This window comes from Centruroides vittatus, unplaced genomic scaffold (genome assembly GCF_030686945.1).
Source record: "Centruroides vittatus isolate TY-2023 unplaced genomic scaffold, ASM3068694v2 contig_680, whole genome shotgun sequence".
NCBI lineage: Eukaryota > Metazoa > Arthropoda > Arachnida > Scorpiones > Buthidae > Centruroides > Centruroides vittatus.
The window spans coordinates 4,489,682-4,506,886 of NW_027122427.1; the positions used below are offsets into that span (position 1 = coordinate 4,489,682).

The following is a 17,205-nucleotide window of genomic DNA, read 5'->3' on the forward strand; positions in this document are numbered from 1 at the left end:
ACATTTTCTAAAAACAGTTCTATAAAACTGATGATTGTCTATGGGAGTAGGCTGAAAACATTTGTTAATAAAAATATTCTCTCAGCAAATGCACAGGTGTGGTAGTAAGTTTATAATTCATAAGTGCATATTTTATTAGATTAAACATAAAATTTTGATAAGGAAAAGTCCAAATTATATGATGAATAAAATAATACAATTGATTTCTATAACATTCAACCAATGCCAAATTATCGGGCTAGCAAATATAGCTTTCTTTTGAATATATAATTCATAAGTACTAGAGTTAGGCGTTAGGCGCCATCTCTTGCTAAATTTAATAATTAGAATTTTAATTAAATAATTTAAATAAATTTGCTAGCCCGATAATTCGGCATTGGTTGATCGTTATCTATAACGGGCTAGTAGTTGTTTATTTATATATATATTGCCTTGCCAGGGTTGCGATAGCTAGTTGAGTGCCTTTGGAGGACGTGGGCAATTAATGTGTCCCCAGCCAGCATTGTAATGATCGTCGGTCGTACGGTAATCTTATATCAGCTGGAAGAGGAGAGCGGATCGGAGGTCTGGGTAGCGTAACTGGTAACGTGTCTGCACGGATAGCAGAAGTTGCGGGTTAGAGTCCCGCTTCGGGCCGTTTCTTTTCTTCCAGTTAGGCCTAAATTTATTTAAATTATTTAATTAAAATTCTAATTATTAAATTTAGCAAAGATGATGGTGCTAGGGAGTAGCTGAAAACATTTGTTAATAAATATTCTCTAGCAATGCACAGGTGTGGTAGTAAGTTTATAATTCATAAGTGCATATTTTATTAGATTAAACATAAAATTTTGATAAGGAAAAGTCCAAATTATATGATGAATAAAATAATACAATTGATTTCTATAACATTCAATTAATAATGATAAATGTTAGAGTAAAAAATAATATCTTTCTTTTGAATAACAATTCAAAAGTACATTATTCTGTAAATAACAAATGTCCCCATTAATTATATTAAATTGTGCTAAGCCGTAAATCAATCATATAATTCAGATCTGACTCATATATCTGATAAAAATTCAGATCAAATAGCATGGCTGGAGATATAAAAATAATTTCAGTAAACATCTAAAAATTTTTATTACTGACATGGATTTTCTAAGAAAATTCAAAGAAAACAAAAACTACATGGAAGAATAGAGATTAAGATAAGTGATTGTTTTACATTATATTTGTTATATTTTTCAATAATTTTTGGCAAAGAAAAGAACTCTTCTATAACAATCTTTTTATTCAAAATACTAAAAATATTTTTTCTATCTAAAATTAAAATACAGGCAGTCCTCTACTTACAAACATTCGACTTACGAACTTTCGAAGTTACGAACAAAGCTGACAGATGGCGGGTTAAAGTGCAGTTGGTTATTTTTTTATGTACAGTGAAGTTTATTTTTGAAGTTTTACATTAAAACATTTACAGTACATACATATGTACATTTGTAGTTGTTTTAAATGAGTAATTTTAATAAATAATGTACTGTGCATGTGACTGATTTGAATTTATACTTCCCTTTAACAATCTTAATTCAACATTATTCAAGTAGCCTAAACATTACCTAATTGTAAAAACAACATTGTATTTGAGTTTTTGTGCCAAACATCGTCTTTTCCAGTTACGAACTTTTCGACTTGCGAACAACCGCTACGAACGGATTAAGTTCGTAAGTAGAAAACTTGCTGTAATATCAATTTTTTTTATCTATATATTTAAAAAAAATCTATATATCCAAAATATTTTAACTGTTATAAACATTGTACAATTGACAGTGCAATGAAAACAAACTGTCCTTTTAGGTTAAAAAATAAAGTTATATATATATACAGTATTTTTTATATACTTTATAACTTCGTATCTAATGTTGAATAATCTTTTGGGATTTGTATCTCTTCTCTATTTCTATTTTATTTTCATATATCAAGATAAGAATTCCCCATAACAAACTGGAAACAAAAACAATTTTTTTTTTCAAAGCAGCAAATAATGTGAAATTGTCCCATCTAAAAAATTTAAAATGAAAAATTTTTTTTGTTTTTCAATGTAATTAATTTCAGAGTCTCAATAGATTCCATATAATGTAATCACTTTGGGACTTGCCAATACTGATGATGATGATAAACTTGATTTAAAGAATATAGAATAATTAAGATTAAATTAGAAGAAAAGAAATTCTAACATTAAGCAGATTTTATTGTATTCTAAACATTGTATTCAAATTTTAAAGTTTTTAACATTATTTACTATTTTAACAGCAATTAAAATTGAGTTAGCATTTTTCTTTAAATTTTATCAATACATATATAAGCTTTAGTTAAAGTTGAAACAGTTTCTGCTTTTATAGTCTATCAATTCTGACATACATATCTTAGTTGTTCATTTTTATATTTTGACATGAGAAAATGAAGATAAAACAATAATTCTCAATTCTATCATCATTTTTTATATCAAAACATTCTAAAAATATCTTCACAATAGCTTCTAAACATCCTAAATAAATAAAGCATAAATGCTATACTAGACTCTAGATTACTATATTCTATAACAATATATCAGCTCAGCCCATATGCATATTTTTGACATTATTGATATCAAACATAATCTGACAATGAATAACATTTAGTTGATGATAAAATTGATCTGGTGAAAGAGTATAATATTTTAAAAATAGTTTATCATTGTTTAGTTTTTTGGATTTTACTAATACTTGAAATAACATGGATAATACAAAAGATATTGAAAGATATATTTTTCATTTTTAAGTGATAAAAAATGCTACAAAATGCAGAAAAATTAAATACAGTACATAATCATGACATTATTAGCATTAGAACTGCACAGAAGCAGTTTAAAAAATAAAAAAAATTTCTCGTGAAAGATAAATTTCAATTGGACACCCTAATCAATTTGTTAATGATGCTCTTACTGCTCTAATTGATACAGAACCAGAACTACTAGTAGATGAAATTGCAGAACAACTAAATTCATTCCATAGAATTATTCATCACCACCTTAAGGAAATGGAGAAAGTGTCAAAACAGAAAATTGATTACCCATGAGCTCTCTATAGCTAATTAGAGAGTACATGTAAACATCTGCAATTCTCTGCTATCTTGCTACAAAGTAGAACCTTTCCTAAATTGGCTGGCAACTGGAGATAAAGAATGGATCCTATATAATAAAGTACAAAAAAGACAATGTATAGATTGCAAAAAAACTACTGCAACAGCTGGATTACATCCAAAAAAGATACTATCAGTTTGAAGAGATATGGGTAAATCAGGCATTATTTATGTTAAATTATTGGAGCCTAATCAAACCATAATGGCAAGCATCTACTTTGAACAACTAGTAGTACCAGTTCATGTTAATGAAGCACTGTGAAAGCTAACCTTAACACCCTGCAATTGTCAACAGAAAGGAAGTCTTACTTCACCACAATGCAAGATAACATTGTGCAAATATTATATTACAGAAACTTAAACAGTATAACTAGGAAATTAGGTTATACAACAACTGGGCAATGGTCAACTGGATGTTAGTCAAGTGGATGACTGTTAATTGGGCAACAGAAAATTTTTGCACTTAGCAAGCATACAATTTGATGGATATATATATATATTTGTAAATATTAGTAAAATATATACAAATATAAATATGGTTAAGATTTATGAGTTATGATTTGTATTATGTTATGAGCTAGGAATTACAAGTTATTTCCAAATTAGGAAAAACAAATGTTTTGAAACAATGTACTGTAGCATCATTAATTATTATATGTCAAAAGTGGTTAACAAAACAATCAAAGAAAAGCAGTTCTTCAAAAATAAATTATTTCAAAGAACTTTTATACTTTTTCATTTTAATGTATAATGTAATGTATTTTTAATTTTATGTAATTGATGTCTTTGTTTATATGTATATTTGTTAATTTCGGAGGGTAGATATCAACTGTCCTTTGGAACTTTTCTATTTACTTGTAAAAATAAATAAAGTATATCAATACAAAATAATGGTGATTTTAATAAAGAAAATAATAAAAGATTTTGTATTTTGTCCATTATTGATCTCTTATTTTGTCACCCAATGTCCAGTGCCCAGTTGACCATCATCCACTTGTTGTCACCCAAATGATGGTGTCCCAGAAATTATGCCATATCTACCTTACTCTCTAGATACTCTCCAAACAATTATCACCTATTTCATATTGCAACACTTTATGAAAGACAAAAAAAATTTTTATAAACGAAACCAATATCAAAACACCTATGTTGGATTATTTAAATTTAAAACCAAAACTTTTTTATAAAGTGGGAATTAAAAAACTGCCTGAAAGATGACAAAATATTGTTGTTAATAATCGAGAATATATCATTGATTTTAAAATGAAATAAAACATTTTAAATATTGTAATTTTTCTTATCATAAAAGTACACATAAACTTATGGACTAATTTGATATTTCTAGATATATATAATGAAGATCATACAAATAGCTTTCTCCTGATATAAAATATCTCACATATTAATTATATAAAATAATTTCTTAATGCAATGTGAACAGCAGTGTCTGAAACATCTACATAAAATAGATTATTGATTATTTGAAACACTTAAAGAAGTAAATCTAGCTGACTAAATTTTTTTGTAAAGTACAGAATATGCAAACATTTTAGTGTGTTGAACAATTAACAATTTTAATTGCAATTAATAAAACAATTAAAAAATTAATCTTATGATAGTTTTATTTTCAATCTTAAATTTTAAATTACAGGTAATCCTACTGTATAACAAAATCTAACCATACAGTAAACTCCCATATGTTTAGGTTAGACCCCCAAATAAATGGTAGTCTCCTAGAATGCTAGAAATGAAACAGTATATAAGATACAGTAGCAAAAGCATATATTACCACACCATTTTCATCAAGTAACTATCGATAATATCTTTCAAAATATATACACAGGTAATATAAAAAGAGATGTGAGGGACAGAATCTATGTGAGACACCAAACAATTGTTAATTTCCATCAATACTATGCATCACTACAATGATGTATGGTGCATATCAGCTATTGGAAATAGCATGTATATGGTTACTGATGTGGTTATGTGGTCATTTATACTGTATTTTTATTATAGTAACCTTTATATTAGATAAGTTCTTCAAACACAAGTTTTAATCAGAAATATTTGTAATAACCTACTGGAATTACATTTAATGATGCACAGCAATTGTTAAGACTGCTATTTTACTTGTTCACATTTCTTTAATAAAGATTTGCATTTTCTACTCATCAAATAAGTCAACCCATTATTTTAATTTTCCAGACATAAAAAGTTAATTTACAAGCTAGCATGTATGGGGTATTAGCAAACTGAAAAATACAAGATAACTTAAAAAACTTTATTATGAATTTTAGTCCTGAGATTAATGATGACTTTAAAAACCAGCTAAATTTTAATATATGAAAATTTTTTCATCTTTAAATCATCTATCTTCAGGCTATATCATTCCAAAATAGATCATATTTAAATTTACACTGGTGTCCAAACTTAAGGTAATAAACACATTTAACACAATAAATCATGACTGTTACCAGATTTTTCAGAATTTTTAACCAGTAAAATTTTGAAAAAATATATATATACACAGTTTTGCATGATGAATTGAATTATCATATTGATTTGAAGCAAAAACTAAAGAAACATGCAAATTATTAAGCAAAGGAAAATGCGAGTTTCATGGACCTGTAATTTGACTGTTTGTGAGTATGACTGTAGTCAGGTCAATCAAATTTTGATAAAATGACATTGTTTGAATGATTCATTATGTTGGAAGGCAATCAGTAGACTTGAGGCAGGCCAGTTCCAATTGGAGGTAGCCAGATGGCTAAAGGTATCTAGAAAAGTGATGTGCATGCTGTGGAAACAATTCCAAAAAACAAGAACCATCACTGGAAGAGCAAGCCAAAATTGGTAAGTTCAATGACTCCTTATGAAAACCATCAACTAGCTCTAATTGCCCTCTGCCATAGAGAGATGATAGCCAGAAAACTCTTGTAAGCTCGCTACTGTTGTTGGAACATTGGTATCAAGTCAAAGTGTGGCTAGCAAAGAAGAGACTTTTAGACCAGTGATTCTTAACAGAAGGGCTGCGGCCTCCTGGGGGTCCATAAGAAGTTTGCCAGGGGCTGCAAAATTATACAAAATTTCTTTCAGAATATAATAAAAAGAAAATTGATGTATAACTGAATATCGTATTGAAAAGTGAAATAAGAAAATAAAGTTTTCCTACTTTATTTTCTTATTTCTTCCTACATACAACTTTGTTAGTACAGAAGAAATAAATGCAAATATGCTACTTACATTGCAGTATTTACTTCTTTTATTCCAAAGTAATTCTAAGAAACTATTAATGCTTGAATTTTAAAAATAATTTGGAAAAATAGTAGGCTTAGTAGTACGTTTTGAAAATTTAAATATTTTTGCAAAAGATATGCAAAATCTTTACAAGTTGTGGGTGTTTTAGTTTTAGCATTGACTTTGGATCGAATAATAGTGCATTTCTTTCTTATATTATGTGTTTAGTTTTAATTATTTATAATTAACCAATAAAAATGAGCAAGAAACAGAAAAGAACATTAAAAAATTTTTTAATGAAGGTCCTAAGTCTGCAATTACTTACATTAAAAAATTTTTTAATGTAAGTAATTGCAGACTAGGACCTTCAAAAAGAAAATATAATGAAGAAAATACTAGTGAAAGTTCCATGATGATACAGTGAAAAATACAACAGAAAAAACCACAAGTCCTAAAACTAAAGGTATAAAATTAGAAAATACAATCATGACTATATCAAATATGCGTTCGTAAGCATAGAAGTTCAAGGAATTACAAAACCACAATGTGTCATTTGCAGTGTAGTTCTCTCTAATGAAGCAATGAAACCGAATAAATTGTTAAGGCATTTAAATTCTAAGCATGAACAATATGAAAACAAAATGTAAAATTTTTTTTATAAGAAAAAAAGACAAATTAAAAAATCAAAAGATGCTCATAAATGTGACAACTACTAAAAATAAAGAATTATTAAAAGCTTCATTTATTGCACATTGCTAAAACAAAAAAACCATTTACAATAACCAAAGAATTATTAAAAGCTGCCATGTTTAATATTTGTAAAGAACTATTTGAACCATTTGTGTCAAACAAAATTAAAGACATACCTATATCAAACCATACAATTCGTAATAGGACTATATTGACAGCTAATAATCTTCAAAAGCAGTTAACTAGTAATATTAAAAATTCTCCTTGGTTTTCATTGCAAATCGATCAATCTACAGATATTGCTAACAGGAGCATCTACTTCGGATACGTGCGATTTATTGATTATATAAAAATGGATATATCTGAAGAATTTCCCTTTTGCATAGATTTAGAAACAGATACAACAGGTTAAAATATATTTAACAAAATTGATTCATTTCTGAATACTACTGGCTTACTATGGAAAAACTGTGTTGAAATTTGCACAGATAGTGCTGCTTCTATAACTGGTTGTTATAAGGGTGTTACATCAAGAATAAAACATATTGCGCATGCAAATATATTAACTACTCGTTTCATTCATAGGGAACAATTAGCTTCCAAGGAAATGAGTACAGAATTGAACGAATTATTATGATTTCAGTAAAAATTATAAATTTCATAAAAGGAAATGCACTAAATTCAAGATTATTTTCAATTTTTTGTGAAGAAGTTGGTACAGATAATACTTCTCTCCTATTTCACACAGAAGTGAGATGACTCTCACGAGGAAAAATCTTTAATCATTTATTTGAATTGAGACTGAAAGTTGAACATTTTTAAATGATAAAAAAATCCAGCCTATCAAGCTATTTTGATGACAATAATTGGGTTGCTAAACTGTCATATCTTTATATGCAGATATTTTTACAATTCTAAATCAGCTGAATCTATCTATGCAAGGACCTCAATCTAATATTTTAATATGTAGAACAAAATTGAGGCTATGAAAATGAAATTACAAAGATGGATTTAAAGAATAAATTCAAACATATATGAAATGTTTCCATTCTATTCACAATTAATCTCTGATTCAAAATTTCAATTTGAGAAACAAAATGTAAATTCCTTAATTAAATGTCATCTTTTAAAATTAATTGATAAATTTGATAAATATTTTCCTAATGATGAAGTTCACATTACAAAACCATGGATTCAAGATTCATACAACAATTATAAAAATACCAATTTATCATCAGCTGATGAAGATACATTATTAGAATTAATAAATGATTGTAATTTGAATTCTGTGTCAAAATTACACAGAATGTGTCCCAAAACTAAAAATGTGTCCCAGTTTTGGATACAAATTCATGCAGATCCAAATCCCCTGTTTTCAGTAGCAAAGCAAAATTTGCTGCCTTTTGCTAGTACATATTTGTGTTAGAAAGAGTTCTCAACTTTAGTGGATATATTCAATAAAAACAAAAAATGCAATTGATTGCGATTAGGTGCCTGCATGTGGCTAGCATTACAAACAATTGAACCAAGAATTAACAAATTAGTTGAGGATATTCAGCAGCAGAAATCTCATTAAGTTATTTGCGAATAATTTTTGTTTTTTCTATGAATTTTTTAAATGTTTCTTATTTTATTTTTTGTTAAAAATTAATGAGTTTTCATGTTTAATTGTGAAGTTTGAATGTTGTTTAAATAGATAATGAAATAATAAAGTTATGATTTACATTTATTATATTAAAAAATCAATTTATTATAGATAAGCATAAGGCCGCAAGTATAAAAAGGTTAAGAACCACTGTTTCAGACAACCAGTGGTGTGTCTAAGGGAAAGGCCTCTTTCAGAAGAAGCATCCTTTCATATGCTGTAAGCATCATCTGTGGATACAAAACCAGTAAGTCCTTGTTATGTTCTCGATGAGAAAAGATACAGTTTGCAAACTGATTCTTTATGCATTAACCTTAGAGAGTGTGTAAGATACATTATCAACCCTCAAACATAAGGGAAAATGACTGCTGTGATAGAGGTGGCATCCTAGTGTGAGAAACATCATGTTGAATGGCTGTATGCCTCTGCATGTCTTTAGGGAAGAACTTTGACTGCTCAGAGCTATAGTGATAAGATCTATGTGTCACATATGAGGCATTTTTTGCGAGTGGGGGTGTCCCAGTTCATTTACAACAAAGCTCAGTTGGTTATAGATTTCCTTGAGAAGGAGTATATTTGCAAGTTAGAGTTGTCTTTGGACCTAAACTTGATTGATCATGTCTAGAATGCTCTGGGAAAGCCAATGTACCAACCCATCAGCCCTCTCCCAGAACTTGCCTTGACCTAAATTTTGTCTTGTAGTGGAGTGGGTTTATTGGCCCAAAAACTCCAGAACCTCATAAATAGCCTGACTGTACATTGCAGATGTCATATGGCTGTCAGGGGTGGTCACACTCCCTATTAACTTCTTTTTTCTGGGGATACGCTATATGTTTTGGGTATTCTTGTGAAAATGTGTATATCTCTAAAAGTTTATGGGTTTATATTTTTCATTTTCATTTTAGAAGAAAGATTTAAATTTCATCAGTTAATACTCTAACTTCCTATTAATGGTAGAGTTCAAAGTAAGGTCACAAAATGTAATTTAAAATTAGATATGTCCAACAGCTTTATGCTAAAGTTTTGGAAGTCGTGATCCATTGAATCCCCACCAGGCACACCTATGCTGTTAGCATAAAGTACCTCTGTACAAAATTTCATCCAGACTCACCAAATACTTTTCCAGCTACCCTACAATGTGTTTTTTACCTTAATTTTGGGACATGAGTATATCTTGCATTCTTTAGGACACATTAGCATTTGAATTTCTACAAATAAAGTACAGTCGTGCTAATTCAAACCTGTTGTAATCCAAACAACTTCTACCATTTCCCTAACTAAAATAATGGACTCATCAACTGTATACTTGCAGCTGTATAAAATAAACATGTTTTTTCTGTGATCCTATTTTACTTAACAACAATTCTAATCTCTACTAGTATTTTGCTGCAATAAGGTATCTTACAGCAGTAAAAAATGGCCTCAATGAATAAAAATCATCCCTGTTAATATAAACTTTTCATTAATCCAAATTATCACTGGTCTCAATTAGTTCAAATTAGTGTACTATACCCATTATGTTAAATAAAACTAAACCATAACATAGAAACTAAAATTAACAAAGCAATTATAACATGTTAACAATTCTCCTTACATTATGCATCTTTAAAATTAATGCATGTTTTATGTGATTGTTTGCATATCTCCACTCTTAAAAATTTTTTCCTTTGTTTGAACTTTAGTCTTGAGATAATTAAAACTATTCCTTTAGTCAGTTATTAAAGCAAATAAATTGATTCAAATTAATAGCACCAGGTAAAGCCACTCTTTCATCAATTGAAAGCAAAATTCTCTGTCATTGGCATAATAATTTATAGCGGCTAAAGTTGCTTTTTATAAAATCACAGTTTGATGACAACTGCTTGGAGCAATGCAAAGTGCTTTTTAGCTAATTCATATATTCAACTTTTAGTTTTAAAACTGAAAAGCTTGAGCACTTCTGAAAAATAAGGAATTCTTATTCAAACAAGTGATCTAAACAGATTTTAAAAATACTAATTAGTAAATTAATTTTAATAAACAAACATAAAATTATAAAATTATGTAAATATACTAGGGTTTCTCAAATGAGATCCTGAGATCCCGGTTGTTTTTTTTAACCCGGAAAATTTTTCTTATCCCGGGAAATCCCGCAAATTTCTTAAAAATTCACTTTTATCTTATTTTGTGTTAAGGTTGAAGAAATTTTGCCAATAGAAAGTATAATTAACTCATAAACTGTTAGAATACATTTGTATTTATTAATTTTAAACCTACTCATTAGTTTTTTTTTAAATTTTTCCTTCTTATGGCATGTCACAAATGGTCAGTAATCAATATGTAGCTTATTTGTGGGAGACTCTGAAAATTCTTTACTTATCAGAGCTAGGGTTGCCACCTCATAACTTAGTCTCGCCCAGAGATGATAATTTAAGAAACGAAAAAAACCTGGGGACATTTCCATAGAAGTCTCAGGAGGTAAAGGGTCTAAAGTAGGGTGAATTCTAGCTGGCTGTATACTTCTAAATATTTTTCAAAAATTACACTTTTTATTGCAATTTCTGACCCCCCGACTCAATTAAACATATATATAATAAAATCTATTAATTAAAAAAATTTAAAAACTATTGGATGTTGTTTTTGACATCAGAAAGTAGCTTTAAATAACTTTACCGAAGTAAAATCCGAAGTTCCATGCACTAGAACTTTAGAAAGATGAATGAAATTTGATAAAAAAATCCCATAAAAAAACAATTAAGCATTAATCGTGCATCATTAAAGGTTGATAAAAATCGTGATAAAATTTTTTTGTGCGGGTAGAAATTTTTGAAAAAATTTGGAGATTTAAAAATATAACTGGCGTAAACGCAGTGCTGCTGCATGCTATGTACAGTAGAGCGTCGAAAATTGGCGTCAATTGGGGACTGGGGTTGTTCCAATTAGTTATTTGTTCCAATTTCCGACTTTGTACGAAAAAATATATTAACCTGTCCGATGTCCAAATTTTTCTCCATTGCATGTTGCTTCGTGTTGAATTTTCGTTGATTTTTAAGCCTAACGAAAATTTTTATAATAATAATCGAGGCTATTGTATCGTTAAAAATTATTTCTGCATTTTGTACAAACAAAATAAATATATTGAAGAATATAAAAAACATGAAAATTATACTTTAAAAGTAAATCTAGTATCAAAAACGTTCGATTCAGCATGACACAGTCCGACTGAAAATCGTTCCAATTTCCGGCCATTTCAATTACAGACGTTCCAATTAACGACGCTCTACTGTAGTTGTACTCTCTCTTGTGACTGTTCTGTCAAGAGATGTCTATTGAGAGTGACATGATATAACCTACATAGGTGACAGTTTGATAATCAGTGTTCGTGTTGGTTGATGATTAATGGTAAGTTATAGTATATAGTTACTCCTATCGTCCCATGCTCTAGTCGGTCTAGAGCAGGTTAAATAGCATTACATAACAAACAGTTCTGTTGGACCCTCAAAAAAAAATATATATATATATATATATTTTATAAATATTATAAATATTTTTATAAATATATTTTATAAATATAATATATAAATTTTTTTATATATATTAAATATATATATATATTTTTGAGGGTCCAACAGACCTGTTTGTTATGTAATGTTAGGGTTTCTCATTTCCCTGTCTTTTGCTTGTCCCGAGATTCCGGGATAAAAGTGAACTGTTTCCTGGGATCCCGGGAAATCCTGGGACAAAATTAATTATTTTTAAGATATACAAAAAATCATGAACTCAAATAATATAATTATTTTTCGTTTTTTAAAGTAATTTAATACGTTCTGCAACCTCCAAAATCATATTAATAATGCTGTGTAAGATATATAATAAAAATTACCTTTGAATTACGTAGAAATTTTCACAAATAGAAAAAATTTATTAAAGTTTGCTGGAAACTGCTTACAACAACAAAAAATGACTTTGAATTGAGTTGAAAATTTAAAGAAAAATGAATTTAGATCAAACTTCTAACTTAGAAGGTAATTTTTGATTTTTTAAATAAAATATAATACAAATATTGTAAATTTTTATAAGATTTTAAAAAGTAAAGATGGTCAATACTAATTCTTATTTTAGTAATGAAAAGTCTTGCTACCAAGAATGCCTTTTCCGATTCAATTGATGTGATTGGAATCGTGCTTAATGCATTTAAGAGAAGACAAATATTATGTGTTTTTCACCTGTATCCTGAAAGATTTCTAGTTTGTTTTTGAGATTGTAGTACTTCTTTTGCTCTCTAGTATTCTTGATTTGTCTACCTCGACTGCTTTAATAGAAACATCATAACCCAATAATTCGGCAGTTCGTTTGTCTTTAATAATCAGATTATGAAGAAAAACTTCATACTCGCTGACTTCGTACTCGTTTGTATCCTTGCCCAATTTGCACAACTTGGCATTATGCAGTCATTGAAGTAACTGGGAATGGTTAAAAATTAAGACAGCCTAAGCACAATTATTCCAGATATTACTGGTAAAGAATTTTGAGAGTCCTGCCACAAATAAGCTACGTATTGATTATTGACCATTTGTGACGTACCATAACGAGCAAAAATTAAAAAAAAAAACTAATAAGTAAGTTTAAAATTAATAAATACAAATGTATTCTGACAGTTTATGAGTTAATTATACTTTCTATTTGCAAAATTTACTCAATCTTAACATAAAATAAGAAAAAAGTGAATTTTTAAGAAATTTGCGGGATTTCCCGGGATAAGAAAAATTTCCCAGGTTAAAAAAACAACCAAGATCCCGGGATCCCGTTTGAGAAACCCTATGTAATGCTATTTAACCTGCTCTAGACTGACTAGAACATGGGACGATAGGAGTAACTATATACTATAACTTACCATTAATCATCAACCAACACGAACACTGACTAACAAACTGTCACCTATGTAGGCTATATCCTGTCACTCTCAATAGACATCTCTTGACAGAACAGTCACAAGAGAGAGTACAACTACATAGCACGCAGCAGCACTGCGCCTATACCAGTTATAGACATTATGTCTTTATGCCAATGACCACCACACTAGTAATTCGGTACACGGGGAAGAAATATACACGACAGTTTGCATATAATTTTGTACATATTCATTTCAACTTGCACAACCCGGAGAAATATTAATTAACCCCAGAGCCCGGAGATAACTCACTAAATCCTGGAATCTCAAAGTCAAACCTGGATAGGTGGCAACCCTACTCAGAACATTTAATTTGTGGAATAATTGTGCTTATGCTGTCTGAATTTTTAACCATGCCAAGCAGCTTCAATAACTGCATAATGCCAGGTTGTGCAAATTGGGCCAGGATACAAATGAGTATGAAGTCTGCAAGTATGAAGTTTTTCTTCATAAACCTGATTATTAAAGACAAACAAACAGCCGAACTAGTGGGCTATGATGTTTCTATTAAAGCAGTTGAAATAGACAAATCAAGAATACTAGAGAGCAAAAGAAGTACTACAATCATGAAAATGAACTAGACATCTTCCAGGCTACGGGTAAAAAACACATAACATCTGTCTTCTCTTAAATGCATTAATCACAATTCCAATCACATCAATTGAATCGAAAAAGGCATTCTCGGTAGCAAGACTTTTCATTACTAAAATAAGAATTAGTATTGACCATCTTTACTTTTTAAAATCTTATAAAAATTTACAATATTTGTATTATATTTTATTTAAAAAATCAAAAATTACCTTCTAAGTTAGAAGTTTGATCTAAATTCATTTTATTATTTACATTTTCAACTCAATTCAAAGCATTTTGTTGCTGCTATTGTTTGCAGTTTCCAGCAAACTTTAATAAATTTTTTCTATTTGTGAAAATTTCTACATAATTCAAAAGTAATTTTTAATATATATCTTACACAGCATTATTAATATGATTTTGGAGGTTGCAGAACGTATTAAATTACTTTAAAAAATTGAAAAATAATTATATCATTTGATTTCGAGATATTTTGTATATCTTAAAAATAATTAATTCTATCCTGGGAAGCAGTTCACTTTTTATCCCAGAATCCCGGGACAAGCAAAAGACTGGGAAATGAAAAACCCTAAAATATACATTATAAACAAAAGAAAAAAATTGAAGTCATGCAGAATTTTAAAAAATTTAATACAGCAGAACGTCAATTATCTGAATCAATTGGGAACTGGGGTTGTTCAGAAAATCGATTTTTCAGATAATAATGTATTTTTTCTTACGTAATCAGTTAATATATTATATTAGTATATCCCAATAATAGTATATTAATACATCCCACGTTGAAATTTTTCTTCGTTGCATGTCGCTTTGCATTGAATTTTCGTCAAGGTTAAGCCTAACAAAAATTTTTATAATAATAATTGTGGCTATTGTATCATTAAGAATTATTTCTTTATTTTGTACAAACAAAATAGATATATTGAAAAATATAAAAACAAAAAAAAATTATACTTTAGTAACTTCTAAGTTAATCCAGTATCAAAAATGTTTGATTCAGCACGACACACGTCCCGACATAGTCCGAATGAAAAGCTTTCAGTTAATTGACGTTTTGGTTGATCGACATTCGGATAATTGATGTTCTACTGTAAATAAAAGCCTTAATTCCTTAAAGATGAGTATTTATTACAAATACTTATGTTTAAGAAAGTAAAGATAATCTATTATAAATAAATTAAGAAAATAGATAATCTATTATAATTTCCAAAGTTACAGAAAATTTAATAATATTTTATATAAAAAAAAAACCACAAATATTTAAAATTTAACCAGATCCAATAATATAACATTTAGGGTTTAAAAATCTCAAAATAAGCAAGAAAGTTATCACTTATATTTTATAACAAAAGCTTAAATTTAAAATTTGATTATTAGATGTCTGTAAAAATTATTTTAAAGTATTAAGAAAGCATTACATTTCATACATAAATTTTTTAAATCTTAATTTATATAAGGAACATCATAACAATAAGGTGAAGGAATTTATTAATTTGTATATGTACATAAAATTTTAAAACCTAGATCCATTCCTAAAACTTTGATTCTCTAACTGAACAATCTGTGACTACAATAATTATATTTAGAATCCTATAAACTGGGAACTTTTCAGAGGATTGGAATTTGAACTAGATTTTATCACTGCCAGGAACACAGTACTCTATGAAAATTAAAAACCATCCCTCTAGAAGCAAAGAAATGAAGCTATGCATCTAGGAGCAGGAACAACCCTTCATGAAAAATGGCTCTCCAAAATTTGTTTCTTTGCAGTACCAATTTGAAAAAACTGATAAAAATTTAAAAAATCAAAAAATTGGAAGAGTATCCTAAAACTCCATAAAAAGTGACTAAAAATATTTATATGTTAAATGTATTACAAATCCACGATTACTTGCCGACACACACTTCACGCACGACATCGATGACGGACGGTACACCATAACAAATTAAACCGTTTACTAATATATATAATACACAAATTATTAGGTTCCTCCTAGTAAACAATTAAGAAAACCTTTCAAAAACAAGACCAAGTATTTTGTTAACCGGTCAAAACAGAAGGGACGCAAAGAAAACTTCGGACCGAAACGGCCTACGAAATAACTAACCAAAAAAAAACCACGGATCCTTTTAAGCTCTACCACTCCAGCAAATTTCAGAGCAAGGATTGAATCTGGCTGAAATTTGAAAAAACAAACTTTAATTATATAAAAATAAATTCTTATTCTGTATAATTTTTAAAAATTTTATCAGATAAATTTCAATAGTATAAAAACACTCTGCCATCATATTTAACAATCACTAAGATATTAAATAATAAACTAATTCTTTATTTGCATTCATTGTATTGTATAGAAATATATAAATAAATACTACATATACATTAAGTATATATAGATATAAGTATAGATTTTTTTCTAATCATCATCAAAAAGTATTCATAAATATTGAAAGATTGCTATTTAGATATTCGAATAAAAAACACTGTAAGAATTATTCATTTTAAACAAGGTATATATTATGTGTGAAATGCTTGCCTTTTGATTTTCTTATTTTCCAAAGATTTGATGAAATCTTTCTGAGAATTATCTTCATTCGCTAATTCCGGAACATTTCTTTGTAATTTCTGATCGAGTTTCTTAATTTTAAAACTAAAATTCGACTGAGGAGAAGAACTATTATTTTCCATTTTTGATCGAAAAGACCGTACAAACGCCATCACTCGGACTGTATACAATTCGAATACAGTTGTCGGATTCGTCCGCAACGTTTAATTAAATATCGCCCAAAAATTACCTATAAAATAATTTTTTAAGTTTAAAATTTGAGAAAAATTTGCATTAAAAATTTTTCACAATTATTACTACCTATATATATAAATATTTTATATAATATTAAATTGAATTATGTTAATTAACGCTTTAGATATGTATATATATATATATAAACTCTT

At 28.4% G+C, this 17,205-nt stretch overlaps 1 protein-coding gene across 1 annotated transcript in view; it reads right to left on the reverse strand.

The window, feature by feature from the left end:
- LOC136980226 (G-patch domain and KOW motifs-containing protein-like) overlaps window positions 1-17,001 on the reverse strand; it is a 66,242-nt gene extending 49,241 nt beyond the window's left edge. Inside the window, exon 1 of the mRNA XM_067276321.1 lies at window positions 16,790-17,001. Coding sequence (XP_067132422.1) covers window positions 16,790-16,971 — 182 coding nt within the window. The 5' untranslated portion in view covers window positions 16,972-17,001. The remainder of the gene's footprint in view (window positions 1-16,789) is intronic.
- Window positions 17,002-17,205: the final 204 nt, after the last annotated feature.